The sequence below is a fragment of the Kogia breviceps genome, chromosome 18 (genome assembly GCF_026419965.1).
Source record: "Kogia breviceps isolate mKogBre1 chromosome 18, mKogBre1 haplotype 1, whole genome shotgun sequence".
In the NCBI taxonomy this organism is placed as follows: domain Eukaryota; kingdom Metazoa; phylum Chordata; class Mammalia; order Artiodactyla; family Physeteridae; genus Kogia; species Kogia breviceps.
Window position 1 is genome coordinate 57,625,738 of NC_081327.1, and position 25,936 is coordinate 57,651,673.

At 66.6% G+C, this 25,936-nt stretch overlaps 1 protein-coding gene across 1 annotated transcript in view; it reads right to left on the reverse strand.

Moving 5' to 3' along the window:
- Positions 1-25,629, reverse strand: part of PIEZO1 (piezo type mechanosensitive ion channel component 1 (Er blood group)) — a 52,319-nt gene extending 26,690 nt beyond the window's left edge. Inside the window, exons 1-2 of the mRNA XM_067019448.1 lie at positions 25,240-25,629; positions 2,078-2,173 (exon numbers count right to left, since the gene is read on the reverse strand). Coding sequence (XP_066875549.1) covers positions 2,078-2,173; positions 25,240-25,303 — 160 coding nt within the window. The 5' untranslated portion in view covers positions 25,304-25,629. The remainder of the gene's footprint in view (positions 1-2,077; positions 2,174-25,239) is intronic.
- Positions 25,630-25,936: the final 307 nt, after the last annotated feature.

Sequence of the window (25,936 nt, forward strand, 5' to 3'; positions counted from 1 at the left end):
TCCCTAAACATTAATCGGGTCACCAGGAGCTGACCCTCGGGTCTACCTGCAGCTCTGCCGCACCTCTGCCCCACCCTGCCCCGCACGGGGCCCGTGGCCCGTGGCCGCCGCCCCGTCGCCCAGCAAAGTGACGGTCCTGCCCCGTCTCTGCCCTGCACAGGGAGCCGGGGTCAGGCTGACGCCCCCACGGGGATGGGGCCAGGAATCGGCGCCCACGGGCACCCTGCGCGGCCTCAGACCTTCCACCTGCTGCCGGCGCCGAGGCCCAGCTGCAGCACAGGCACGGGTGGGCCTCACATTTTCCTCTCTCCTGCCCGGAAAAACCCGGCAACCTCCCTGTCCCTGGAGGGCCGCTGGGGCTGCAGAGACGGACGGGTGGAGGTCAGACGGGCAGGTCTTCCCAGCGCCTCACCCTCTACTCCCTGACCCTTCCCCACTCTGGACTCCTGCCCTGGCCGGGAGCCTGTGCTCCCCCCATTGCCAGATAGAAGAAAGTGTTCCCAGTTGCTAGTGGGCAGGAAATACTGATGGAACAAGCAGCTCTGAGCCGAGAGCCCGGGAACAGGGTCCATGGAGAGGAGAGGACGGCCTGGAGGCCGGACTCCGCCCAGCAGCCCTCCCCGGGGAGCTGGGAGCTGGGGGGGCAGCTGGCTGGGGGGGGCCTGGCCTGGGGTCCCCCGTGGCTCCCTGCTCTGCACCTGCGCTGGGGCCCCTCCCCTGAATTCCACCCACACTCCAAGGTCAGGGCTCCGTACGACTGCCCCAAGTGGGGGGAGAGGCTGATGAGGGGGTTACCGCCAGGTGCCACAGGCCGGGGAGGGGTGACCTGCCACCCTGTAGAAGGCAGGATGACGCTCTTTCAGGGAAATCCACGCCCAACCCCGGGGCCCTGGGAGTGCTTCCTGACACAGCAAAGGGGGACCAGCGGTGCCACCCAGCTGGACTTCCGACAGGGAGCTGCTCCTGGTCCCCTGGAAGGGAAGGTCCTAACTGGGGAGAGGGGGCAGGGGGCAGGAGGCAGAGTCGAGTGACAGGGCGTGACTGTCATCGACTGGCCATCGCCAGCCGGGACAATGGAGGGAGAGGCCCCGAGCCAAGAAGCCGGAAAAGATGAGGGAGCAGGTGCCCCCCAGAGCCTCCAGGAGGGACCAGCCCTGTGACACCTGGGCTTCCGCCCCATGAGGCCTGGGCCAGACTCCGACCTCTGGACTGTGAGTGGGGACGTGTCGTGGGGCCGCTCAGTCTGGGGTGGTCTCAGCAGCCACAGGCCACGCCTGAGGCCCCAGAGTGGCCAGCACCCCTCGAGGGCAGTGCGTGGGCAGGCCTCCGTCCAGGGTCTTGGCGAAACCCTCGGCCCGCCAGGCGCGGGGCGTCACGCACACCCCGACGGCTTGCTCTGCTGGGCAGGGGGCAGGGCACCTCCTATGCAAGGATCCTCTCCGCTCCAGCTCCTCTCGGACGAGCCCACGCCGTGGGCACCACCGTCCACACCGTCCTGGGGGCCCAGGCGCCCTGAGGGGCCTTCCCACCCGCCTGCCGGGTGGACACAGAGGCCGCCCTCCAAGAGCTCAGGACTCGGTGGAGACCGATGTGCACCCAGCTACCCCGTTTCCCCGACGACGAGGTGGTTGTGGGGTGGGGGTGGGGGTCGGGGTAGGGGTGGGGGAGCCGAGGCCCCACAGCACAGGGATGGAGCCCGAGTCCACGGAGGGGCGGGGCAGCCGCTCAGGGCAGATGGGCCGCAAGGACGGCGCTGGGACAGGGTGGGATTGGGGGAGGGGCCCGGTGGGAAGACGGCCCCGTCCACGGCCAGGGGACGCCCCAGGGGCATCCTGCATCACGGCCCCTGTGGCGTGAGGTCAGAAAGATTCTGAAACCAGCCAAGGGTCCACCTTGAAAAATGAAACTCAGGGCCACCCATCCTTCCCTGGCGGCTCTTCAACCTCAGAGAAAGTCCATCCCTGCCCGGTCCTGCAGGGGCCCCAACGCTCCCCCCCACCCCCCCAGGCACCTGCACAAAGAGCTCCGAGAACCCCAGTCGGCCCGCCGCCCCCGGCAGAGCCCCGCCCGCCCTTACCTTGGAGGCCGTGCCGGGAGGGGCCCGGGAACCAGGGCAGCAGGAGCAGAAAGAGCAGGTAGACCAGCGAGAGCGCGTTGATGCGGAAGAGGCAGGCTGCGGAGGACACGGGACGCGGTCAGCCCGGCCGCGGCGGGGGCAGGCGGCCCCGCGCCCCCGACCCCCGCCCCCGGGAGTGAGGGAGCCCGGGGCCGCCGGGGGCTGCCGCGTGTCCCGGCTCGGGTCTCGTCACGAGCGAGCGGGCCACTCAGCCTTTCCCGGGGGCCCGAGAGGGGGCTGGGCCAGGAGAGCCGCCCTCGCCGCCCAGAGGGGACCAGCATCGCGTGGGCGGCCCTGGCGAGGTCCCCAGGCCGGAGCCAGCCCTGGCCACTCTGCTCCTCGGTCACCACGGCCAGCAAGCGGGCCCGGGTGACCCAGCCCCGCCCACCCAGGGCCGGGACAGAGCAGTGGGCCGTGGGCACCGGCGTCCACCACGGATCAGACCCCCGGCCCCCGCGGATGGTCCAGCCTCACGGCCCAGTCACCGTGATTGAGCAGAGCTGCACGGCGTAGAAGCCCACCCCGGATCGGGTCCCTATCCCACCTCAGCTCTCTGCCCCTCAGACCCCCAGCTGTGGACCGCGAGCCCAGCAACGGCCGGACCGCCACGTAGCGGCCGTCTGGACGGCCTGGGCCAGGACAAGCCGACCTGGACCCGGCCACGGACTCAGCTCTACAGACAATCTCCCCGGAGCAGGTGGCAGGGCCAGGTGGGGTGTTCCGCCCCTTCCCACTGTCTCCTTAAGCCCCCCATCACCCCACCCACGAGGAAGCCCCGGAGCACCACGCGGCCAGTGCCGCGGTCCCGAGCTCTGGTCAGGCCGCCTTCCTTTCTGGACGCCGCCGCGCCCTCCCGCTCCCTGGAGCACCCCTAAAGCTAAGCAGCCTCCTTCCACCACGTACACCTGCCACAGCCAACAGCTCAACTCAAAATCTAAAGCTTCTCCACAAATACACGTTTCCGTAAAAACAAACAAACAAAATCAGTCTGATCTGGCCCAAGAGGCAGGAGGAAAATGCATTTACGGCAAAGGCTTGTAAAGTTCCTTGCTGTTTCCCGGGGCTGCACTGTTCAGCCTGCTGGCTTCTGCCCCCTCCCCTTCCACAGTGCCAGCCTGGTGGTACCCACCCACCCACCCAGCCAACTTTCTCCTGAGGGCGCATGCTGCAGGCCTCTGCCCTGAGGTACTCGTGTTCTGATCCGCCAGGGACACCAGAGCTGAACGAGCACACGCGCACCAGCAAGGGCGTTCACCAGCCCGTGACAGGGAGGCGAACGCGGTGCGGGTCCCGGGGAAGCTCCCGGAGGCCTGCCTCTGATGCTGACCCCGACCCAGGATGGAGAGACGGAGCTACTGCTTCCCAGAGGAGGGTTTCAGTCTGGGAAGATGCAGAGTTCCAGAGGTGCTGGTGAGCGGTACGGTTGCACCATACTGAGAAAGTAGTTAACGCCACCGAACCGCACACTTAAAAATGGTTAAGGAACTTCCCTGGCGGTCCAGTGGTTAAGACTCCGCGCTTCCACTGCAGGGACCACAGAGAGGCTCGACATCTGGTGGGGGAACTAAGATCCCGCGTGCTGCATGGCACGGCCCCCAAAGCTAATAATGATAAATAAGTAAAATGGTTAAGATGGTAAATTTTACCTTATGTGCATTTTACCAAAATAAAAGAACAAACAGCCCCAGCAATCAGTGAAGGATCTCAGAGACCAGAACTGGAGGGGCAGGGGCCAGCCAGAGCCCTGTCGTCTGCAGCCAGTGGAGCCGGGCCTCTGTCCCCTCCCCAGCCCCAGGCCAAGCAGGAGGAAACGAATCTAGAAGCTCCATCTGCCAAAAGCAGGAAGTCAGAGATGAAGAGTCAGGGGGCAGGGTCGGCGGAGCACGTGGGACAACGGGGGACGCGGACAGCATGTCAGCCCCGGGTGGGAGCTGCCAGGCACCAGCCCACCCTGGGAGGGTCGCCGGGCGCCAGAGCCCGCACAGGGCCTGCCCTGCAGGGGCGACAACGGCCCCTCAGAGTCATTCATTCATTAGACACAGAGGGCAGAGACTGAGGAGGGCGCGGCCGGGGACGCGAGCGCCTCCACCAACGCAGATGAGGAAACAGAGGCCGTGGGGTGTCTAGGAGCGCGGCCCCGCAGAGACTCGCCGCCAGATGGTCCCCCTGCCAGGAAGCTGGCACCGGCAGGCAGGTAGCGCCGGACCGCCCTGGACGCTGACCCAGGGGACGGGAGCCAGGACGGCAGGGTCGCCCTGGGCCAGGATGAGAGAGGGTGCTGGGGTCACACTCCCAGCACACCTCCCCTCCCTGTTACCAGGGCCTGGGGACAGGGTAAAAGGCCAGCAGAGCAAGAGTGGCCTGGGGCCAGCACGGGAGCAGCGGGCAGAGGCAAATGGGACTCACAACGGGGAGCTGAGCCAACTCTCAGGTCCTCCCCTGTTCAGAGGGGGAATCAGGTTCCCACAGGAGAAGGGCTCTTGAGCCCCGACTCCTGGCTCCACACCTAGTCCTCGGGGCTGCTGCTCTAAGTGCCACGAACGTGGCCTCACTGTGACTCTGCACGACAAGGAGGCTCAGGGCACCTGAGCAGGCTGCCTGGAGGAGGTGGCATTGCTTTTGGCCTTGAGGGCCGGCTAAGACTCAGGGAAGGCCAGGGGAGGTTTGGGGCAGCCCCAGGCGCCAGCAGAGAAGAAGGACACTCAGGTGGAGAGGCGGTGGGGACGTCCTGAGAAGGGGGACAGGCCTGCTCTGCCCAGGCAGCTCCCACCTCCCCACCAGAGCTGCCCACGGCTGGTGACCTCATGGGGGAAATATGCCTGTTCCTGAGCCAGGAACAATAGGATGGGGTGAGGGTAGAGGGAAAGCCAGCAGGGCTGCCTGCTGGGCAGGAAAGGCCCCACCCCCACCCCTCCCAGCACGTTTAACCCTTCAGAGACCCTCACCCAGCACATCAGAGCCTGGTCCTGCAGGTGGGGAAAGTGACCCCCGGTCTCAGCTGCTGCCCAGCCAGGAAGGGCGGGCAGGGAGGCCGGCGTGGAGGTCACAAACACCGGGGACGTTCCACGCAGAGCTGGACACCACGGCCAGGCCCGCAGGGAGATGGGGGCCTGTGGGGAGGGGGGCGGCCAGACGTCGAAGACCCCAGGTCCTCCGGCGGTGCCGTGACGTCACCCCAAGGCTGGCCTGCACCCCGGGTGGGAGAAGAGGACACGAGCCCCATCCTCCCGAGGGAGCATGGGGAGGCCACCCACCCCGAGCCTCAGTTTCCCCCCCGTGAAGTGGGGGAAGGCGTGCAGCGTGACGGGCTGTGAGGGGGACGTGCCCGCAGGGTCCTCACCTCGACCCTCCGAGGGCTGTGCTAGCCCCCTGCGGGGCGGCCCCGGGACACACAGGAGGCCGGCTTGCGCACCACGCCATCGGCCAGCGGGACCCGCAGGTCAGGGTGGGCGGGTGAGCCCAGAGGCTTGCAGGGGCGGCATGAGAAGGCCGAGGTCGCGCCAGGCCTGCGTCAGCGTCAGAGCTGAAAGGACGGTGGGCCTGGGAGAGGCCCAGGGAGCGGCCAGGCCTGGGGGCAACGCACCACGGCCGCCATGACCGCCCAGCACCCGTGAGGGGTGCCGCTGTCGCCTGTACTTAGCAGACAAGGAAACTGAGCGAGGGGGCTGAAGCTGAGCGATGGGGGCTGACACCCCCCAGAAATGGTGTGGGTCTAGGTGGCCCAGAGAGCAGAAGCGGGGGGGCGGGGGGTGAGGGTCAGCCCCAGGTGCTGCCGCACCAGCCCTACAGGACAGCCTGCAGGGGAGAGAAGCGGCGGGGGGGCCGGTCCAGGACTAGCAGGTCTGCAGGGTCAGCTGTGGGAAACCAGGGCCCGGGCAGAGCTGCCCGCCCTCCCACCAGGCTGGGGAACAGCCAGGCCCCTTCCAGGGCGGCCAAGGCCGTGGCACATGGCAAAATGGGGTGGAGGATGGCAGGGCGCGGGGCCCAGAGTCCGGGGGCTACTGCAGCTCACCGGCCCCTTCCTCCTCTTCTTGCTGGGCCCTGGCTCGAGGTCACGGGGAGAAGGGCCGTGGGCCGAGTGCCCGGAAAGAGCTTCTGGAAGGAGGCGGCTCAGTTGCAAAGAGCCGGGCCAGGGACCACGGAACTCACCCAGCCTCAGTCTTCCCACCTGTGAAACGGCTGGAGGCCCAGCCCTGCAGGAGACGCAGGCCTCTCTGGACCTCAGTTTCCCCAGGCGTCGGGTGTGGGGGGGGGCATAAGCACTCCTGCTCAGGGGGCCGCTGCCATGGAAACGGCGCCCGGCAGGTAGCAGCGAGAACTAACCAACCTCCAAGGCCCTGTCGGAGGACACGAGTCACGGCCGGCCGCGCCCACTTCGCCAGCCTCTTGGGTAAAACTTAAATGAGGGGCTTCCCTGGTGGCGCGGTGGTTAAGAATCCGCCTGCCAACGCAGGGGACACGGGTTCGAGCCCTGGTCCGGGAGGATCCCACATGCCGCGGAGCAACTAAGCCCGTGCGCCACAACCACCGAGCCTGCGCTCTAGAGCCCGTGAGCCACAACTACTGAGCCCGCGAGCCACAACTACTGAAGCCCGTGCGCCTAGAGCCCGTGCTCCGCAACGAGAGAAGCCACCGCAATGAGAAGCCCGCGCACCACAACGAAGAGCAGCCCCCGCTCGCCGCAGCTAGAGAAAAGCCCACGCGCAGCAACAAAGACCCAACGCAGCCAAAAATAAATAAGTAAAATAAATAAATTCACTTTTTTAAAAAAACTTAAATGAGATCAGACACACAAGTGTGAATGTCAAAAACGCCCGAAAGAGCCACACTAAGCAGAGCCAGGGTTTACCTGTGTGGGAGGGGCTCGGCCCTACCTGGGAGGCTTCCTTCTCCACAGGGAGGAGGTTCTCACACGTAACTGGGGTGTGTACACTGAGCTGACCGAGAGGGGAATGGGGGGACGCGCCACAGGGCAGCCGGTCACCGGGACCAGGCTTCCCTTGCACAGAGCCGGCAGGAGGCTGGGAGAACGTGTCATCTGAGTCCCCAGGCCCCGCGGCCGCGGCAGGACCGGGCTCTCCGGACCCGCCAACAGGCATCCTCGGGCCTGCCTCTCCGCAGGGTGAAGCTCCTCCGGGCAGGGCCAGGCGGAACCTGGAGGCTCAGAGACCCCAGGGGAAGGCTGCCGGGCCAGGGCAGCTGCCAGGGCGGCGGTCCCGTGCGAGCCTGGCTGCCCCCCACCCCGCTGCATCTCCAGCCAGCTTGTTCACTCTGCCTTATTTGGCTTAGAGGAGAAACCCATAAGCGCCTCCCTGCTCGCTTCTGCCAGGGGCGGGCGGGCGGGCGACGGCGGAAGAGGACAGACCTGGCAGCAGGGGTGCCCAGCGGCACCAGCCGTCCCCTGCCGTCCGCACAGGCAGCCAGGCCTCGCAGCTCCCACGGCAGCACCCACAGCACGCGGTGGCCACACCTGCCACACCCCCGCCCTCCAGGCCCAGACCCAGCGGAGACCAAGGGCTAGATCAGACCCAGCTTTCTGGAAGGGGAAGGCCGGGGAGGTCAGACGACGGTCCACCCCACACGCCCCTACCCTCGGGACCAGAGCTGTGGCCGGGGCCAGCACGGGCAGCGCGGGCGGGCCCCTGAGGGCCTCTCGGAGAGCCCACGGAAGGCTGGGGGAGGGGGTGCTAAGGGGCCCCGCCGCCCAGAGCCGCCTGCAGCCGAGACGGCCGGCCCCTCAGCCGCGCTCCCTCCACTGACCGCCGCCTGCCCCTTACGGTCCGTGCAGCACGTGCCCGCCCAGGACCCCGTCCCGCCCGGCCAGCTGAGGGCTGCACGCGGCCATTCGGGGCTCCCTGCGCGGACGGTCTCGGGTGCGACCACGCCGCAGGGCAGGAGGGGCAGCTGGCTCCGGGCGCCACGGGAAGGACAGGCCTACGAAGCCCGGGGACCTCAGCGACCTTCTAAGGAAATCTCCTTCCTCCCACAGGAGATCGGAGGCCACAGACGCAGGCTCGTGGGGATGAGGGGCGGCCACGGGACACTGTGTCACCTACGTGGAGCCCCGCCAGCAGCCTGGGGAGCGCAGGCGCGGGAGGAGGGTTGAGCTGCCACCGCGTCCAGGTTTAGCGAGTACGGTGCCGGGAAACCTGGCTGCGCAGGGCAGGTGCAGACGGCTGGCCCCCCCTGCAGCACGGGCTCTGGGAAGCATGGCCACTGCCCAGGGCCGAGGGGGCCTGGTGGCCGCCGTGGACCAAACAGAGGGGAAGGGGCTGAACCACGTCTCGGGGGGCTCCCGACAGCACTAGCGTTGCCCGACACGTGCCACACGGGCCAGGCTGGTACCACTGCGGCCGTTCAGACCGGGGCGGGGATGGAGGATGGCTCCCTGAGGTGACCGGCCGGTGAAGCAGGTGGCACGTGAAGGCCTGAGCCTGAGCTTTCAACCAGCACTGCCCAGGCCCGGCGGGTGGGCGGCCAGGCCGGGGTGGGTGGCTGCGGACAGAGCCGCTCTGGGGCTCAGGCGTGGGCCTCAAGGGCCGTTCACAGGCCTCCTGACTCAAAGGGGAGCCACCGCCCAGGCCCCAGTGCAGCCCCTCCTCTGCCAGGGAGACGCGGGGGAGGCCCTTCGGTGCCTCTCCCCTCGAGGCTGCTCAGAGCCCGTCCCCCGGTGCTCGGCCTCCCCTGAGGACCCTCAGCACCGCTGGGGACCGGCCAGCTCCCCCGGGCCAGGGCCCACAGGGCTTCCCCACGAAACAGCGCTCTCGCGGCCCCGTTTGGAGCTGCCGGTATCTGCTGTGGCCTCTGCTCCCCTGGAGGGTCAGGGCTCCTAACCCACCTCGCCCTCCACAATGGAGAGGCTGGATTCCAGGCCAGGGGTGGAGCCCACATTCCACAGAGAGAGTCAGAGACCGCCCCCCACCCCCAGCCTCCCAGAACAGGAGGAGGCCTCACTCTTCTTTATAAATTTATTCATTTACTTTTGGCCGCACTGGGTCTTTGCTGTGGTGCGCGGGCTTCTCATTGCCGTGGCTTCTCTTGTTGCGGAGCACGGGCTCTAGGCACGCGGGCTTCAATAGCTGTGGCACGCAGGCTCGGTAGTTGTGGCACACGGGCTTAGTTGCTCCGCGGCACGTGGAAGCTTCCCGGACCAGGGCTGTAACCCGTGTCCCCTGCCCTCCCCCGCATCCTGCACCCTCCACCTGGAGGCGGCGGGGCCGAGGCCACAGGGCTTCTGAAGAGCCTGCGCTGCGTCACCTTCCAGCAGCCACCGAGGCCAGGGCCAGCTTTCCAAACGTGGGTGCCCGCCTCCGGCAGACCGGCGCTCCAGTCTGCCGCCGGCTCTGGACTGGGACTGGAGGGTGGGTCGCGGCCTCAGAGCCCCACCCTGTGACTCAGCTGGCCCACGGCACCCCGAGCCCCTCCACCTGTCTGGTGTGGATGGTGCGAACGGCCCCAGAGCCTGGCCACGGCCCGCTCCGCTCTCCGGGGGCCTTCCCAGCACCAGGGGAGGGGAGGAATGCCACCGGGCCACCTCTGGCTGGCAGGCGGGGGCGGGTCCGCGGGCCCCCTCAGAGCCCTGCCCTCCCCAGGGACACGGGAACTGGGGCGGGGAGGGCGTCCCCACCTGGGCCTTTAGGAAGGAGGCTCTGGTCACCCGTGCGTGTCAGCCGGAGACAGTGTCAGGGCCCCCTGGGAGAAAAGGACACTCACGGGCCCTGCCCCACGACCATCTTGCCCCCCAGCGGACGCCTGCCCCAGCACAGCGCTGACCCCGGAAGGCGCCCCACAAACACGGGACGGAGCGGGTGCCGATGGCAGGGAGCAGCGGGGGCGGCCCTGCCCTCGGAGAACCTGTCTGCTGTCTTCACTCGGCTGAGGGCGCTGAGGCCAGGGGACTGCCCGACAGCTTGGAGGTGTGACCAGAGACGCCCCGTGCCGCCCAGCACACCCAGCCTCGCCTCCCCAAGCGGCAGGCCGGCCGGGAGCTCCTGCGAGGGGCCTTCAGGCCGGCGTGGTGCCTCGTCCCGTGCCAGCCCGTTCAGTCAGCCGTAGGTGGGACTTCCACGTCCAGCAGGCACTGGAGGACAGCGGACACCCTCCCAAAGGGGCGGCCAACTGGAGGAAAGCCTCACAGCAAAGCCTGAGGCCCCAGGGAAGAAGGAATGCTCCAGCCCCTTCGAAATTTGGACTCCAGATTCCAACATCAAGGCTTGCCCAAATTTCCAGCCTGCTGGGCTCCTTGCAAATTTCAGACTGGTCTCGCAATTGCACGAACCAGCTCCTAAAAGCAAAGCTTCTCACTCCCTCCCTCTCTCCCTTCCTCTCATACGTCTATAGGCGGTTAGGTAAGACACCATGTCTATCTATCCATCTCTTATGGGCTGTTTCCCTGGAGAACCCTGTCTGATCCACCTGCTTTCGGGCTTCTGCACTGCGAACGACAGGCTGGCCCACCCGCCTGAGGCCTGGGCCCAGGTGGCTGCAGGGCCGGGGGCCCCACGCGGGCTCTGGAAGCTCAACAAGTGCACAGTGACCGAGGGAAAAATCGACACCGTCTGCCCCTAACAACCAGCCTGTGCAGGCGGCTCAGCCCGCCGCCCCTGCGCCCGCCAACGGACACCAGCCCCCGGAGCGGGGATGCAGCTCGTGCCACCCCGAGCACCCAGTCCCAGGGCAAGTCGGCGGCGGGGGGAGCGGGGGCGGGGTGCACCCCAGGCTTGAGCTCCGGCTCCGTCAAGCCAGGAGTGGGCCGCCATTTCCCCTTGGCAGGAAAGGCTGCTGACCCACTCACAGAACATTCACTTCCCTTTTCTTCCTTTTCAGAATTTTTTTACACGCAGAGAAGCACAGAAATAATTCGCAAGCAAGTTCTACTCCTCCTGCTACCATGGTTCGGCTCTAACACCTTTCTCCCGCCAGCGCACGTTTTCCCAGATTAAACTTCACCCACTCAGCTGATGTGTCCTTTGCTCACCTCCCCAGGACTCCTTTCCCCTCCTTGAGAAAAAACGCTCATGAATTTCAGGATATCCTTCCAGGAAAGAGCCATTTCTAGGCCCTGGAATTCCACCTGGGGTCATTTCCAAGGGGGCATCCAGGCCTGCAGCTGTGGTCTGTTGGGCCGGAAAGATTACAAAAGCAGCCTCGGGGGCTTCCCTGGTGGCGCAGTGATTGAGAGTCCGCCTGCCGATGCAGGGGACACGGGTTCGTGCCCTGGTCTGGGAGGATCCCACGTGCCGCGGAGCGGCTGGGCCCGTGAGCCGTGGCCGCTGAGCCTGCGCGTCCGGAGCCTGTGCTCCGCAGCGGGAGAGGCCACAACAATGAGAGTCCCGCGTACCGCAAAAAAAAAAAAAAAAAAAAGCAGCCTCGGGGGGCTTCACCCCATGTCCGCCACAGAGGTGCCACCCTCGCCTGGGCTCCCGTGAGCCCGTCTCGGCCCCCACGACCCCCAGGAGACCAGAACCCAAAGTCCCCCGGCAGCCCACCCAACAGGACTAAGCAGGTCTGGGGCTTTCTCCCCTCTTAAATCCGCTTTGAAACTTCCCGAGGCACGGTCTCCAAGCGCCGAGAAGGGGCTGGGGCTGGGGCAGGGGCGGAATCGGCGTTGCCGGAACCCTGCCCGCCTCCGCTCGCTGCTCTCAGATCCCGCCAGGGCAGCGCCATCAGCTCTCAGCCAGGGCGCCAGGACACACCCAACTGCCCTGCCCGGGCTGGTTGTTCGGGCCCACGGAGCAGGGACTGTGCTGGGGGAGGGAGGTCCCTGCAGCCCACAAGCCAAGGCCACTCAGCCAGCGAGTGACAGAGCCGGGCCTTTCACCACGGGGCAGCCTCTCCCCTGCAACCAGGAAGCAGCGGCTCTCCCCTCCGACGGTCCTTTCGGGATGGAGCTCAGCTCCACAAGCTCCTCTCCGTGGCTCCCATCACCCGCGGAACAAATCCACGCTCTCTAACGGGACCCCAGCCGTGCCCACGGCTCCAGCACCACAGACGGGGCTCTTCCCTCAACTAGCCGTGCGGCTCACACCCCTCCCTGCGCACAGCAGGCCTGCGCCTCAGCCGGCCTAGCTCTCTACCACCTCCTGCGGGCGACGGACCCTCCAGACGGAGGCTCGAGCCCCTGAGGGTCCATGCTGCCAGGGGAGGGGCCGAGGCCAGGCCAACCCAGGCTCGATCCAACACCGCAGACCCAGAGTGACCCTCGGGGCGTGCCCCCCACCCGTCCGGCTCCCGGACCACGCGGCGTGAGTGTCCCCACTGGCTCCCGGTGATGGGGTCAGCTCCCCAGACGAGAGGAGGAGCAGCCACTCAAGAGCAGAGAGAGCGGGCAGGTGGGGATGGGGCAGTCCTGGCCGAAGGCACACGCTCAGTTCCCGGAAAAAGAGGGGCAGCAAAAACTGCCCCTCACCCACCACATCCGGCGTTTCTGGAAAACTAATCCGATTCCTGACAGCAAAGCAAGCGGCCGACATCCGCGGGGGTCCCGAACAACACGACGAACAGGCCCCCACGAGGCTCGAGGCGGCGCCGGTGCCCTCCCTCCCGGCCGGCTCCACTCCCCGGGGGCGGCCAGGACCCAGGGACCCTTCCCGGCAGCAAGGAGCAAGCAGGCCAGCTCCCGTCCCCCACCCCCAGCCTCCCAGAAGGCCTCGGCCATCAGCACAGGGGCAGCTGTCGCCTCGGGGCTGCCGCCCACAACGGGCAGGTCACAACGTGCCAGGGACGCCCCGAGCTGAGAGGACGCGTCCCTGGGCCCGGCAGCCTGTGGACACAGGACTCAGGCTCTGCGTGCCCTCCCGGGCCTCTGTCCCCCTGTCCCCCCGCCCCGTGAAGCGGGGACACGGAGCCCACAGGCCTCAGCGGCTGGCTCGTGGGTACTCAACAGCTGAGCCTCTCCAGCGACAGGGAGAGGGCTTGCGGCCGCCCACCTGAGGCCCGGCCTGTGCTCAGCCCGAGGCCACCTGCCCACAGCCCAGGGGCCCCGGGACCGGAACCAGGCCTCGGCACACCTCCCGCCGCTGCTGCCAGGGGTCAGGGCTGAGCCTCTGGGAAGCTGCAGGCTCCGGTCACCTCAGGGGAGGCCCCCAGGCGTCCCCGCTACACACGGACGGGCCACGGGGTCCCTGTGCCTCGAGCAGCTGCCGCCGCCGATGCCAGGAGACCAGTGAGGGCCCCCCGGCGCCCAGCAGGCGCCCAGCAACCCGCGCCCCGTGCCCCGCCAGCGTGTCCCTCTACCCGGAGGGGCTCCCGAGGCCAGGGAGGTCCCCCCCATGCGGACACGCCCCCGGCTGGGGGCCCTTCTGACAGCCACACACACGATTCCACCCTCACCCTCTGTGACGGATCCCACGGGGGCCCCAACGGGAACCTGACGCGCAGAGCACCCCGTCCCTCGGTGCCCTGAGGCCAACCACACGCCCACCCTCCGTGGACGGGTCACGGCCCAGCTGGCTCCTGGTTCCTGTGCTTTCCGGTTTGGGGCCTGGAACTGGCTCAGCTTCCCTGGGCTGCGATTCTCTGTGCCACCGCCTCGGAGGCCAGGCCGAGTCAGACGGGACTCCGTGCGGGGGGCACCAGGAAACGGCCAACGCCCCGGGGCCCCGGGCCCGTGCTCCGGGCCGCGCGTCGGCCCCGCCACTCCCCTTCCTGCCAGCGGCTCAGGGTCGGCCACGCGGTGCCGCCGCCGTCCTGCGGGAGCGCCCAGCCGCCATGGCTCAGCCAGACCTGGCAGGCTGCACCCACTGTGCTCTCCTGAGCGAGGTGTCCTCACCCAGCCGCGCCCCCCACCGCAGCTCCCGACGTTACCAAGCCACTGACGCCTCTGCCCGATTCCCCCCTGGTGAGGCCATCACCGTGTCCCAGGGCTTTAGGGCGCCTTGATTAACGTGCTGGGCGGCCGCGCTTCCTGTATGTCCACCCACGTCGCCCGGAGGGTCACCCCAAGGGCCACGAGGCCAGGCTGGGCAGGTGCTAATCTCACAACTGGAGATTAAGACAACCAGGGTGCAGAGAGGCCCCAGGGATGGAAGGGCGGCTGCTGGTGCTGGGCGCCTAGCGTAGTAGCAGGCTCTGCACCCCCGGCTCCGCTCCGGACGGCCTCCCTGCACGGTGTGGGTCCCCCTTCTAAAGGTGAAGAGTTCAAGGCTGAGAGAGGCCGAGCCACTTTCCCCAGGACGCCCAGCAGCAAAGCCAGGACTTGGCCCAGCTCGATGCTGGGAGAGGAAAGGTGACAGGGGCCTGCCCTGGGAGATTTTCCATTCCACTGCCCTGCTCCAAGGACACCTGCCGGCCCAGCGTGTGGCCTCAAACCACAGGTCCCGAAGACTTTCACAGCCCGGCAGGTGCTGGGCACACGGAGGCCATTCGCACTGGAGCCTGGATCCCGACACAGCAGCACCTTGGAGCAGCCCAGGGACAGTGCTCAGGACGGGGCAGAAACCACCTGAGGTCCCAGGGAAGCCCCCGCGGGCCCCCCACTCTCTGCCCGTGCACAGGACCAGGCAGGACACAGATGCACAGACGTGACACAGGGGGTGACGATGTCCAAATTCCCATTTATAAACACCCCGAAGCCCTGGAACCATCCTGGCAGGAGGCTGGATTCCGAGCACGGCCGCTGACATGACCGTCCCACTACCTCAGGATCCAGTATCTCGTGTCTCCAGGGGCTGATGTCCTAGGTCTGTGTTCAGAACTGGGAAGAAGGGACAGGAATCCTGGACCCCCCTGCCCGGTGGCAAGGGAGGAAGCCCGTGATGTGCCCTATCGCCCAGAGACGAGGAAAGCCACATGGGCTCCTGTGGCCCAGCCACAGCGGGCGCCACCAGGGAGAACACAGTGCAGTGAGGAAACCGGCCTCAAGTTACAGATGACCAGCGGACAGGCGTCGGAGGCCGAGCCCCTGGCAGCCGCACTCACACCATGAGGCTCCCCGCCCACCTGAGGACAGGCTGAGGAGAGAGACGGGAGAAGGGCCTCCAACTTCCCTCGCCTCCGGCAGCCCCAGTGCCGGACGGCCTCCTCCTGCTCTGCGGGATGGCCCTTGGCAGCCCCCACCGTGTCCTTAGGCCACCCCTGCCCTCCCTGGGGACCCCTTCCTCTCAGAGTCTTCAGCGCCCCCCAGCCCCCTGCAGGCCTCCAATGCTTCCGGAAGACACAAGCGGGCCCGCCCCGGCACGCCTGGACGTGTCTCAGGCTCTGGAATGCGATAGAGCCCGTGAGCCCAGAAGCTTCCTGCAGCCTCCTCCGGAGGCTTACCCCTCCTGCCTCCTGCCCCCTCTGGCCCTTGAGGGCCAGGGGTCTCCGCCCAGCTGGGCCCTCAGAGGAGAGTGCCCTCCCGCCCACCCCCGCAAGCCACTCTCGGCCTCCAGTCCTTCATCCCTCGCTCTCCCAAGGAGGGGGACGGACAGGGGCACAGCACAGCCCTCCCAGGGTGGTGGCCCACCCAGTTTTGGGGGCAATGGAGGCGACGGGGATGGGAAAGTGGGGCCTTGCTCCAAGAAGAAATGGGGAAAGGTGGAGGGTGAGGCGGGAGGGGAGCCGCCTGGTGCGCGGAGCACGGTTCCCTCCCTCCCTGTGTGGCCACCCAAGCCTGGCCAGCGGCCCCTCAGCTGCAGTGTCTCCACCTGCAACCCGGGATGGGACAGGATGGGAAGGAGGGCCGCCCCGGAGGCCCAAGATCCTAAGAGCGCTAGAGTCAGATGGGGTCGCGGTGCCGCCTCCCGGGGAAGAGGAGGGCCCGGCCATCCTGCGCCCGGCGTCCCCGGCTTCCTGAGCGGGGACACAGGGACACAGGACCCAGAGCCCACTGCCATCCCCAGCGTCCAGGACCCCGAGGGGAGCTGCTTCCAGGCCAGACGACGTGCCAGCGCTGCTTCAATGCTAATCCCATCCTCCTGGGGTCACATGATCTGCCCCTTTGCCAGGACAAGGATCCGGGGGCAGGAGAGGACCCCGCCAGGGTCACAGGGCAAGGCTGCCCTCCCGACGGGCCCCTCGGTGCCATTCCTGGGCCCTCACGGAGCCTCAGGCCACTGTCCCTGTGTCACCCCGCTCCTGACCTCCAGAGATTAGGGCCCAGCCTGGCCATCGCTCCCCGGCTGGGACGGTGTGCACCTGCTGATAAGGTGTGGGCCGTTCCTGCGGCGGGAAGGGGGTGCCACAGGCAGGGCTCGGCACCCGCGGGGCCCCGGGCAGTGCCCGCCCGCCACAGCCTCTGCCTCTGTCCACTTCCCACCCTCAGGACCGGGCAGTGGCCAAGCTGTACCGACAGTGACGAGGAAACAAGGGCCGAGGAACAAAGAGGCACCACCCCGCCAGCAAGGGTGCGGAGGACCCAGGCGGTGCCTCCCGCACGGGGTGGAGACACGGCCGAGCGCGTGTCTGTCGAGCGGAGCACGTGAGCGTGGAGCGCGTGCTGAGCTGAGCCGGCCGCAGGAGAGAGGAGGGAGCCGGAGTGGACGCGGACAGGCCCCTAGAGCCGCAGGCAGCTCGTCGGCCGGGGAGAGCGCGCAGGCCTCCCGGGAGGGTCACACAGGACGCCACACGCCAGGGCCTGGCTGTGCCCACTCGGGCGAGGCCGCCCTTGCTAAAGCGCCAGGTGTGCGTCCGACAGCAAGTCTGTCCGGTCCTGGGACTCGGGGAGCCTATCCTTAGGGGAACGCTCAGAAGGGAGAGCAGGTGAGCACGGAGACGGCCACTGCGTCCCCGGGAACCACAGGAACCGCCTCTGCGGCGGCTGAAAGGAAACCGCTTCATTCAACAGGCGGCCCGGGGGAGGCCACGCGGAAGGGCAGAGCGTCAGTCCCACCGCAGGAGCGACACCAGGACAAGAGCCTGCAGACAGCGGGACAGGGGCCCCAGAGGAGATCTGAGAGCACGGGACGGGGCGGAGGGTGAGCAGAGGGCAGAGCGGGGCGGGGAGGGCGGGGAGGGCATGGGAGGGCCCAGCCCACGAGCGGAGCGGCCCACCCACCAGGAAACCCTCAGAGACCCCGTGAGCCAGGCACCTGGTCACAGCCACCAGCTCGGGGGCACGGGAGGGGACGTCCCAGCCAGAAGCGTCCGAGCTCACGGGACTGTGAATCAAAGACACCTGCTCTTAACTGGACACCATAAAGAAGATGATTAGCTCTTAACCGGACACCATACAGGAGACAGGTAGGAGCGGAAGCCACAGGCAGGTAAAACCACGTGCAGTACAAACAGGTGATAGAGAGCTTACGACCTTGAGTCCACGGCGAACCCCCAGAGCCAGAAACAAAAAGACAAAGAGTCCAGTTTTTTTTAACGGGCGAACGAGTCTTAGGGACGCGTACGTGCCAGAGAAGACGTCCAAGGGGCTTAACATCGTCGGCATCAGGGTGACAAAGACCGGAGTCGCGGGAGATGCCACCGCCCGCCCCAAACCAGCAGAAACCAGAGGCCAGCACCCCGGAGCGTCCCCTAAACGACAACCAGGAGGACAGATCGAAGCTTCCTTGCAGTGAACGCGCGACGCCCGTGACCCAGCAACCCCACGGCCAGAAGTGAATGAAATTCAAGTGTGTGTCCGCGGAGACGCCACGCGGCTAGCAGCCTCGCGCCTACTCGCCAGGCGCGACAGGTGATCGGATAAGCAAACGTGGCAGCGCGTTCAGGGGACCTTGGCCAGCACCAGAAAGAAGGAACCAGCAGCACACAGAGTCACATCCCAGAGATGTGAAGGCACGGAAGGCAGCAGAGACAGAAGTACACACCCCGGTGGTCCCCCGAGCACGGACGCCCCAGTGCAGGCAAAACCGACCCGGGGAAAGAAGTCAGAGCCGAGGGGGGTGGGCGGGAGGGCAGAAACACTCTCGAGCTCGTTTGGGGAGGTGGACAGATGTGCTTGACTGTCAAGCCACCAGACAGAACACGTAAGGTCCGACCCTTTCCCGAGTGCCTGACGTCTCGGTGGAAAGCTCTACGCGTGGACTGTGCCGTGCTCCCCTGGGGGCTCTGTCGGGACCCCGGAGCCTACGGCGGAGCCTGACACAGGCAGGTTCTCCAGACACGTGTGCCGAGCGAGGCGGCAGAGGGACGGGGCCTCTGGGACGGAGGAGGGCAGCCACAGGAGGGGGTGGCAGGGGGGCAGCCGGCAGGTTCTGGGGCGAGGACCAGCTCGGGGAGTCGGGAAACCAGACAGAAGCCGGAGGTTGGTGGAGGAAGAGGCGCGGCCAGAGGAACTGCGGCGGGGGGGGGTCACCCCAGACACCGACACGAGTGGGTGCGGGGCTCCCGGGAGGCAGGAGCGTCACGGGCAAGAACTCTGCCCCTGGGGTGCTCACCCACGACACGGAAAAGCCACTAGTGCCCCCCTCTCGGGAGCGAATGTGCCGCCGGCAGCAGGCCGGAAAGCGAGCGGGGGCTCGTCCTGAGGGGGGCCCCGTGGGCACGGTGGGCAGCTCTCGGATGTCCCGGGAAGGCCACCCGGCTGTGGGATGCATCGGGACGCAGAGCCGGAAGCCTGGGGCTGGGCGTGCCGAGGCCCCTGTCTGTCCAGGCCGGGGGGTGATGCTTGTGGACATGGGTGGAGACTGCAGGGGGCTGGGGACGGGGGGACACTGAGGTAGAGAAACGGCGCGGCGCTGTGAGCCCACGTGGCGGCCAGCTGGAGAGGACAGTCGGCGCCGGTGACCCACGGCAGCACACAGGGGCCGGGGCCTCGGCAGTGAGGGTGACCTGCCCCTCCGTGAAGCAGCCCAGGGACGACCGCCGCCCCAGCAGGGGAGGCAGGTACACGCGGCACGAAGCCGCTCAGAGCTCCTGGGCGTGTCCCGTGGTCACTGCGACCCCTGGCCACCGACGGGGAGGGGAGGGTGCAACAGCTGAGCCGGGGGGAGTGGCACAGACGGTTGAGTTTCCCTTTGAAAAGCTCCCGTTAACGCCGTTAGGATGACGTGTTGTTTCAAATGGTGTTTTAACCATAATCAAAAATCAAGTGAATAAGAGAGAGAGAGGGAGGGAGGGAGGGAGGGAGGGAGGGAGGGAGGGAGGCTGCAGGCAGAACGGGGTGCAGGGGCCCCGAGGGGAGGCCGGGGCGTGGCTAGGCGGTCACAGGTGACAGGCCCTGGCAGCTCCACGAGGTGAGGGAGACTGAGGCCCGGGCCTGAGGCCGCTGTCCGGGAGCCAGGCTGTGTCCGCTCCTGCTTTGCCCATCCAGACCCAGCCACGGGCAGGGCCACAAGCACGGGCCTTCGGCTGCTCCTGCAAGGCATCTGTGCACATAGCAGTTCTGTTCTTTTGTTTTCCCCAGAGGATCCATGGGAGGCCCCTGAAGGGCAGGGGAGGCGAGGAGAGCCGGGGGCACGGGCCTGGCCAGCACACCTGGGCGCTGCCGGGCTTGGAGCCGGGCCCGCACGCGGCCCGAGAGGCGCGTCCCTCCCGCCTCGGCTCCCTGCGTGGGACACGTCCCACCACGCGGTCCGAGGTCAGGAGCCCAGGACGGAGGCCCCGCCCACCCCGGCCCCCCACCTGCTCTCAAGGACGGCAGCCCCCAGAGCCCTCCCGCTCTGCGGAAGCCTCCGGGCCCGGTTCAGCCGCCCATTCGCTGGCAAAGGAAACCACAGGAGGCAGCTGAGGTGGCCACGGTCCCTCTTCAGCCCGACCCCGGGAAGGAGAAGAGGCCCGGCTATATATACTCACGGAGAAAAACAGCGCGCAGGTCGGAGCCTGGTAAACAGTCGGCCGTTACAGGCAACTAAAAATACTCCCTATAATTATGTTATTAAAACACCCCAGAAAAACTGACCCACCCCAGCCGGCAAAGGCCCGAGACGACGCAGGGAAGCGCGGGCCACGCACGCCGGCCTGAGGGCGCACTGGTGGCACCGGGCGGCTGGGCCGGGCCGGGCAATGCCCGCTGCCGTCGGCGGCTTCTGCAGGGCTGCCCGCAGCGCCAGGACCCAGCCTTGCGGGCTCCTCCCCAGGGCAGAGGCTCCTGACCCCGGGCCACCCCAAGAAACACTCTCACACGTGTCGGGGTGGGCGGGGGCGCTGCGCGGCCCCAGCGGCCCGCAGCCACCTAACCTCACAGGTGGGGACACAGCAACCTCGGGCCCCAGCCAGTGACCAGGGCCTTCCTTCTGAGGACGGGAAGAAAGGGTTAAAGGAGGAACTTAATCTCATCCGACCCCAAACTTCACTGTTTTATGACAAGTATTCCTACATTACTTGTGTAATTAACACTAAATTAAAGAATCAAAATGGGGACCGGGGGGGGGGGGGGGTCAAGCCTCAGGTCCCTCTGGTCCGACTGTCCACTTGGCACTGCCGTGCCCTCGCCACCCCAACCTAACCCTCCGGCTGGCCACCACTAGGGGATGGGAGCCCCCCAGCTACCAGGCCACATGTTTGCCTCCTCTCCTTCCACAGATGGTCCCACCTGGGGGGCTGCACTGGTCTGGAGCCTTGGATACCATCCTGCCCCCTCCCCGGCCTGGCTGACAACTCCTCTCCCGCCAGCAGACCGGTCTTGCTGGGTGCCCACCTCCCCCCAGCCCCGCCCGGCCTGGACCTTGCTCTGTATGGCATCACTGGCTGCACCATGCTTCTCTCCCATCTGGGCTCAGCACAGCGCGAACAAACACGGCAAAGGCACTTACAGAACCAAGGCGCTGGGATCTGCAGGGGACCCACGCCTCGTTTTACAGCCAAGGAAACCTCAGCCTCCACTAGAGAGGAGAATGGGCCCAGCCCCTCCCCTGCCCACCGCCACTGGCCCTGAACCAGAACCTAGGCGCCTGCCCGGAGCACCGTCCCACGAGACCTGGATGAGAGAACGCTTGAATAAACTTGGGGAAAGGTCCCACGTGAGCACAGGAATCTGAGCAGGCGGGTGTCACGCACGGTGGCTCTGGACACCACGCCTCCCCGCCTGGAAACGGCCCCAGGCCGGCGCGCGGCACTTCCACTCGGCCCCCAGGACTGCCCTGCCCCGCCCCGCCCGGGGACCGAGAGATCAGAAACCCGGGATAGGCCTTCAAGCTTTTATCGTCTCGTTTACAGGCCAGGAAACTGAGGCCCAGACAGAGGGGTGAGGGTCTGGCAGGTTCAGAGCGGGACAGACGCTGGTGCCCCCCACAAGCCCCTCCAGCAAGGCCAGCCTCCCCCTCTGCTCCCTGAGACCTCCCACCCCAGGTTCTCCCACCCCGCCAGCAGGTGTGGGGCTCACCTGCCCTGAGAAGGAAAAGATTTCACCCCCAGATTCATCCTTTCTCGCCCGCTTTCTAGTCTCCCAAGCCCCAGGTTCCTCATCCAGAAAACACGCTTCACTCAACTCAGAGGGGTTCAAAGGTCAGAAGTGGGGCAGAGCCCACACGCAGAGCATCGACCTCCCTGAAGACAGCCTCGGGCTCCAGACGCTGCGCAGCAGACACAGGGGCCTTCTGACCCACTTCTGTAACTCCCGGAGTCGGCATTACGGCATTACGAGGAGGAATGAAATTGTTTTGGTAACCAGAGGGGAAAGGTCTACAAACAGAAGAATCTAAATTTAAAAAGTCTACATCTTTCTAAAACAGATAACAAAGAAAAGACCAAGACTTCACTGAATTCTAAGGAAAAGGGGATTAGGGTGGTCAAGGGTGGCTTCCTGTAGGAGGCAGCTGACACTGGGCCCTAAAGACCGTGCTGGTGGGGCGGAGTGGGGGCAGGGGATACCCTCGACCCCCGTAGGGGCCCTGCCACAGAAGGCAGTCCCCTGCAGCTGCGCTCAGAGCAGATGGGCCCCTTTCCCTCTCCATCTCTGAGCACCGAAAGCACCGGGAGGGAAAGACACCGCCCAGGAAGCAGCCCCGGGGGACAGGATGTGAGACGCTTGTCGTCGGCCCCCACCGTCAACGCTGCCCCGCAGGACCCTTCCCGCTGGGCCTGACTGCCGGTGGGATGGCCACCTGCCAGATGACCACAGATGACCCACCCTCGGCCCCCGAGCCGACCCCAGCCCCTTCCCTGATCACGCACACCGAGCCCTCGGGTCTGGCCAGCCAGGCACCCGAGTCCTGCGACTTACTCAGTCCTCAGAGGGCCTGCAGGAGGCCCAGTCTCCCCGCCAAGGTGGCAGACGACAGTGAGACCTACCCTCAGCTCTGGGGTCTTCGGAAAGGGACAGCCCCAGGCTCACTGCCGGCCTGAGAGCCGGCGGGGTGTCACCACCAGGTGGCTGGGAGGGAACCCTCAGGCCTGTGTTTCTAACCGGGCCCCGCTGTCCCTGGCCGCCGTCTTCTCACCGCCTTCCCGCCAGCCTCAGGGGTGTTAAGACTGTTATGGTGAGGACACGATGAAAAGGAGGAAGCGTCCCCATTCTAAACGGTGACACAGCAGTGACAACCAGGCTGGCGTGCCGTGGGCGTGTCCATGAGGCCGGAGCCCCATCCATCCCGCAGGCAGAAGCCATGTTGCTGCCCTGCATGTGTTTTCCCTGTCAGTGATAGTTACTGCCTTCTGACCACCTGCCTTTGGGCTACAGTGTTGCTTTTGGGAGGCCCCTTATGTCAAGAACCGTGGGGCGGGGCCCTGTTCCAGGGGAATCACAAAGTGTTCTGTCCTGACGCCTCTCTAGAACCTTCCAGCTCTGGGTCCTGACCCCCGGGGCTGTGGGGACCACAGGTGAGACATTGAAGGCCGTCACCCTTCCCGGGGGGGCGGGGGGGGAGCTGGGGAGTCTCTGCTGTGATGAGGTGGAGGTGAGATTTGGTGGGGGCAAGGGGCACCCCAGGATGACCCAAACCCTCGCTGCGGCCGCGGCCTGAGCCAGCACAGGCACAGGTCTGACCTATACCCTCTGACGGCCTCATCCAGCACCGACCACTCACTGGGAAACACCGCAGAACTAACCAACTCTACCAAAGCTCGTCACAGAGTGAGAGGCGCTCAGAAGGCAACAGCACAGCAAGGTCCCTCCGGAACTGCCCTCGTCCCGACCCGAGAGCCGGCCTCCAGCCTCTCAGGTGTCACTGCGCAGGGCTCTTGGCCGGCTCTACATCACCCTCCCACAAAGCTCAAGAAAAAATATGGACGGCCAAGCCCCACACCCAGACACAGAATCCATGAGGGGCACGGCCAGGGTATCAGGGTTGTAATTAACAGACTTCATTTCGGGGACAGTTTTAGATTTACAAGAAAGCTGAGCCAAGTGCACAAAGAATTATTCATCAGGATGTGAAAAGCTCTCAGGTGACTCCAATATGGCCCAGGTGGGAACCCCTAAGCTGGCGCCGCCTCTGCATCCAGAGACAGAGAGACCTCCCCCCTCCCCCCACCAAATCACCCACCTGGGTTACAGGCAACGGCCCAAAGAACACAGATTAATTCTCAGGGTCAACAAGCTCCGGCCCTGGGGCTGAGCCTGGCTCCACCACTTGTCCTCCTATAGCTCACAAGCTAGGAGGGGTGTTTACATTTTTTAATAGTTGGAAAAAATACCAGACGAGCTCGTGATGTGAAGCTATTTACTACCCAGCCCATCACAGGAAAAGTCGGCTGACCCTGAATGAGAAGACTGCGCATGTGGGGAAGCGAGCGCCCACCCGCACAGCCCTGCCCGATCCCCTCCCGCTTCCACAGCCTAAAGAGGCTGCAGGTGTGCTGCGGGCCGTCCGAGGCCAACCTGCCCTTTTGAGAAGCTTACCAGCTTCTGAGCCACACATCCAGCTGGGTCTGTTCTGCTCGCCTGTTAACGTCTACTCTCCAGAGGCGCGAGGAGAAAGGCCGGTTCACCGGAGCACACCCCAGACTATCCTGTCCGTACGAGGCTGACTCAGACCCTCCTCCCTGACCTCAATGGTTTTCATTGATTCCTGTCCCGAAAATTTTCCCAAGTCTCACCACCTTTCTCTGCTACAAATCAAAACACAGTCTGGGAACCGAGTGCTGGCTGCTCTGGGTCCCACATTCCTAGCCCACTGGAGCCCGCTCCTACCTATAACGGAAGTTGGCAGATTCCACCTGGAGTGATTTCAGAGGCTCTGGAAAGGCAAAACACCAACACCCACCATGGTCTGACAAATTTTCACCCAACAAGCAGACTCACATCGCAAACCATCCCATGTTTCCGCAAATTAATTTAATCAGACCGCTTTCCAGCTCACACCCGGTAGAGACAGCCCCAGTGGAGGGAGCTGAGGGCCAAGGGCTGGCGTGTGAAGGGTGAAATGAGTCTCGGGCACCCTGCCCTGGGCACAGGGAGGCCAGGAGGGGTGCAGAGGGGAGGGGCCCCGGAGCAACGGGAACCACAACTACGAGCTTTCCGGAAGGGGCACCGACGACACGGCAAGCAGAGGACACTCACGCCAGGGTTGCGGACCCTCAGCTCTGATACCAAGACCAGAGCCTTCCGCGGGGCATTCCCTCCCCCAGCCCAGGGCACAGCCTGCCCGGCCCCTCTCGCAGCACTAGAGCCCAGCGGAGTAAGCCAGGACACCAGGGCGGCAGGGAGGAACCCCAACTGTGTTTTGCAGAGCATGGGCCTGCCCTAGTCCGGCTGTGGGGTGGGGACGGGAAGGGGAAGAGTGAGGGGGGCCGAGCCCAGGGCACAACGACGTTAGAGCCTCCGGAGGCTCCAGATTAAACAGCTCCAGGCAGGAAGCCCGCCTTCTCCCAGATTGGTCAGGAAGTCGTGATGCAAATTTGAGGTGTTTTTTTTTGTTTTTTTTTTTTTTTAAACACGAAAGAGCAAAAGACACTCGTGCCCCCCCTCACCGACGCCCCAGCCCCTCCCATAGGGGCCGTCATTCCCCTACCCTCGTGCCCCTACTCTCAGCGCCCAGGGCGTAGGCACGAGCCGCCCTCTCCGGGGGTCGCTCGGCGCCCGCCCCTGTGGGCGCCCGGTGCCATGTGCCCGCCACTCCGCCGCCGCCCTCCCTGCCTGGCGCTGGGACGGGCCCCCGGCCTCCCCGGCGCTCTCATGCTTCTGGAATGCGGGCGCCCAGGGCCGCGCGCGTCCCGGGGAATCTCCGCGCCCGCCCGCCCGCCCGCCCGCGCACGGTCCTCGCCCCGCCGGCCTCGCTGGGCGGCCGGGCCGGAAACCGGGAGCGGGGACGCAGAGCCCGTCCCAGACCAGAGCCCGTCCCAGACCAGAGCCCGCAGCGCACGCCCCCACTCACCGGCCAGGAGCGCGAAGGGCAGCAGCAGCCAGTAGAAGACGGCGCCGAGCACGTGCAGCTCCATACCCGAGGGGCCCGCGGGGTCGGCCCGGGGTCGCTCGGCCGCCGCGGCGCTAAAGGGCGGCGCTGGGGAGCCGCGGCCGGCGCATGGCGCACAGGGCGGGTCGCCGCACGTGCCGCCCGCAGCGGCCAGGACCCCGGCTGGTCGGTGGGGACACGAGCGCCTCCGCGCCCTCCTGGTCCTCCTCCTAGGGCCGGGGCCCGCCGCGCCCCGCCGGTGCCGACGGCTGGGCCCCGCGCTCGCTCCGGCGTTAGCTCTGCCCCGCGGCGGAGCGCAGCGCACGCACGGCTCTCGGCGGCTCGCGGAAGCCGAGCAGAGCAGGACGCGGCTCGGCGGCTCGGCGGCTCCCTCCTCCCTCAGCCCGCCCGCGGGCCTTTATAAGCTCGGCCCCCGCCCTCCCGGCGTGCCCGCCCCCGCGCCTCCCAGCGGCCCGGCACGCCCCGGCACCCCCTCCGCCGCTCCGTGCCGCCCACGCCCCCCACCAGCCCTCCCGGCCGGCGCCGGCCAGCGGGCACCGGAGACCCCCGTGCGGCGCACTCCCCGAGAAGACCTCCACCCTCAACAGCCTTGGCGCTACCGCTCGGAGTCGCGTGGGGGCGGGCGGGGGCCGCTTCTCCCCCGGCGGCCCCGGCCCGG